This window comes from Arachis ipaensis, chromosome B07 (genome assembly GCF_000816755.2).
Source record: "Arachis ipaensis cultivar K30076 chromosome B07, Araip1.1, whole genome shotgun sequence".
NCBI classification, from domain to species: Eukaryota; Viridiplantae; Streptophyta; class Magnoliopsida; order Fabales; family Fabaceae; genus Arachis; species Arachis ipaensis.
This window is the reverse complement of record NC_029791.2, coordinates 24485688-24486928: the sequence shown is the minus strand read 5'-3', so window position 1 is coordinate 24486928 and position 1241 is coordinate 24485688. Positions and strand designations below refer to the sequence as shown.

The 1241-nt window shown below is 28.7% G+C and overlaps 1 protein-coding gene across 1 annotated transcript; it reads left to right on the top strand.

The window, feature by feature from the left end:
* On the top strand, window positions 348–1118 carry LOC110264523 (basic leucine zipper 34-like). The gene is made up of 3 exons (XM_021106681.1): window positions 348–429; window positions 539–826; window positions 984–1118. Exons 2-3 carry the CDS (start codon window positions 552–554, stop codon window positions 1096–1098), a joined length of 390 nt encoding a protein of 129 aa, XP_020962340.1. The 5' UTR covers window positions 348–429; window positions 539–551; the 3' UTR covers window positions 1099–1118.

Genomic DNA, 1241 nt, shown 5'->3' with positions numbered 1-1241 from the left:
TGTTAGGATAATACTTTTTCAAAAAAGTAAAATCATAAACAATGATATCATGGTCAAACTTGATAATTAATTCACTGTATTTTTTTTTTTGGGTGACTCATTAATTCACTGTTGGTCAATATATATCTAAAACGATATATAGTTATTAAATAGTACAAATAGTTTAATTTGTATATTAAGAGAAAAGGCATAAAAAATAAATTTTTAAGCGAGAAAATTAAATAACTGAGACAACATTATAATTATTCTAGAAAAGGTTGCCGCTTGGCATTTTTTAACTATACAACTACCTTGTTTAAGAGATATAAATTGTTATATATGATGGGAGGGAAAAATATATAATAACCACATAATATGCACACTCTATAAATAAATGAAGAATAAGGGCGGTTCCCAAAGTAACTACTAACTAGAAATTCCTCTTCTCAGGTACCTTGATTTCTTAATCAGTTTAGATTTTAGCTTATGTAGTGTATGTGTGTATAGCCCTTAATTAATTTTGTGTCCCCAAATAATTTTCTTGTCATTTTTTTTTCAGGTCCAAAAGAAATATGGAGAACACTGAAATGGAAAACAATGTGGTTGGAGCTACAACTGGGAACGAGCGATTGAGTGATCAAACCAATCCAAAACACTATAAAAATGTGCACACTATTATTGGAGATTGTGGCCATGGTGACACTAATTCTTCTTATCCCCAATTTTCCAAGGGTATTAGTGTTTGCAACCCTAATAATGGTCCAGATGATCAGCTAGTCCAATTTGCTGAACTCATTTTAGGACCTAATAAGTTTGATCCAAACATGGATCCTAAGAAAATCAACAAGTAAGTTATGTTATTCGTAATTTCTAGTATAGAGAAGTGTTACATAAGCTAGTATTCAAAATAAGGGGAAAATAATTAGCTAGAAAATTGTATGTTGCATGTGCTTAAAATTATTAATTTTATTTTCTTTTTGTCTATTTGCATTTTTTCTCTACAGAATGATCTCGAATCGGCTCTCTGCACAGAGATCTAGACAAAGGAAAGTTCGATATCTACTCAATTTAGAAGAGCAAATGAAAATTTTTCAGGTTATGATGATTTCCATAATATAAATCAAGTTGTTATTGTTAACACACACTTAAATTATTAACAACACACTTTTTCTTTTAATGGACACACAAATTCTTTCGTAGTTTTATGGTATATTCTAAAATTTTTTATATATCTAAAATTTTGTTTGTAGTAATATTTAATT

Bases quoted from the DNA above. Each gene is read 5' to 3' on its own strand.
- LOC110264523 (XM_021106681.1), top strand. From the start codon at position 552: ATGGAGAACACTGAAATGGAAAACAATGTGGTTGGAGCTACAACTGGG. The intron at 827-983 runs GTAAGTTATGTT...TTTTCTCTACAG, and splicing joins GATCCTAAGAAAATCAACAA to AATGATCTCGAATCGGCTCT.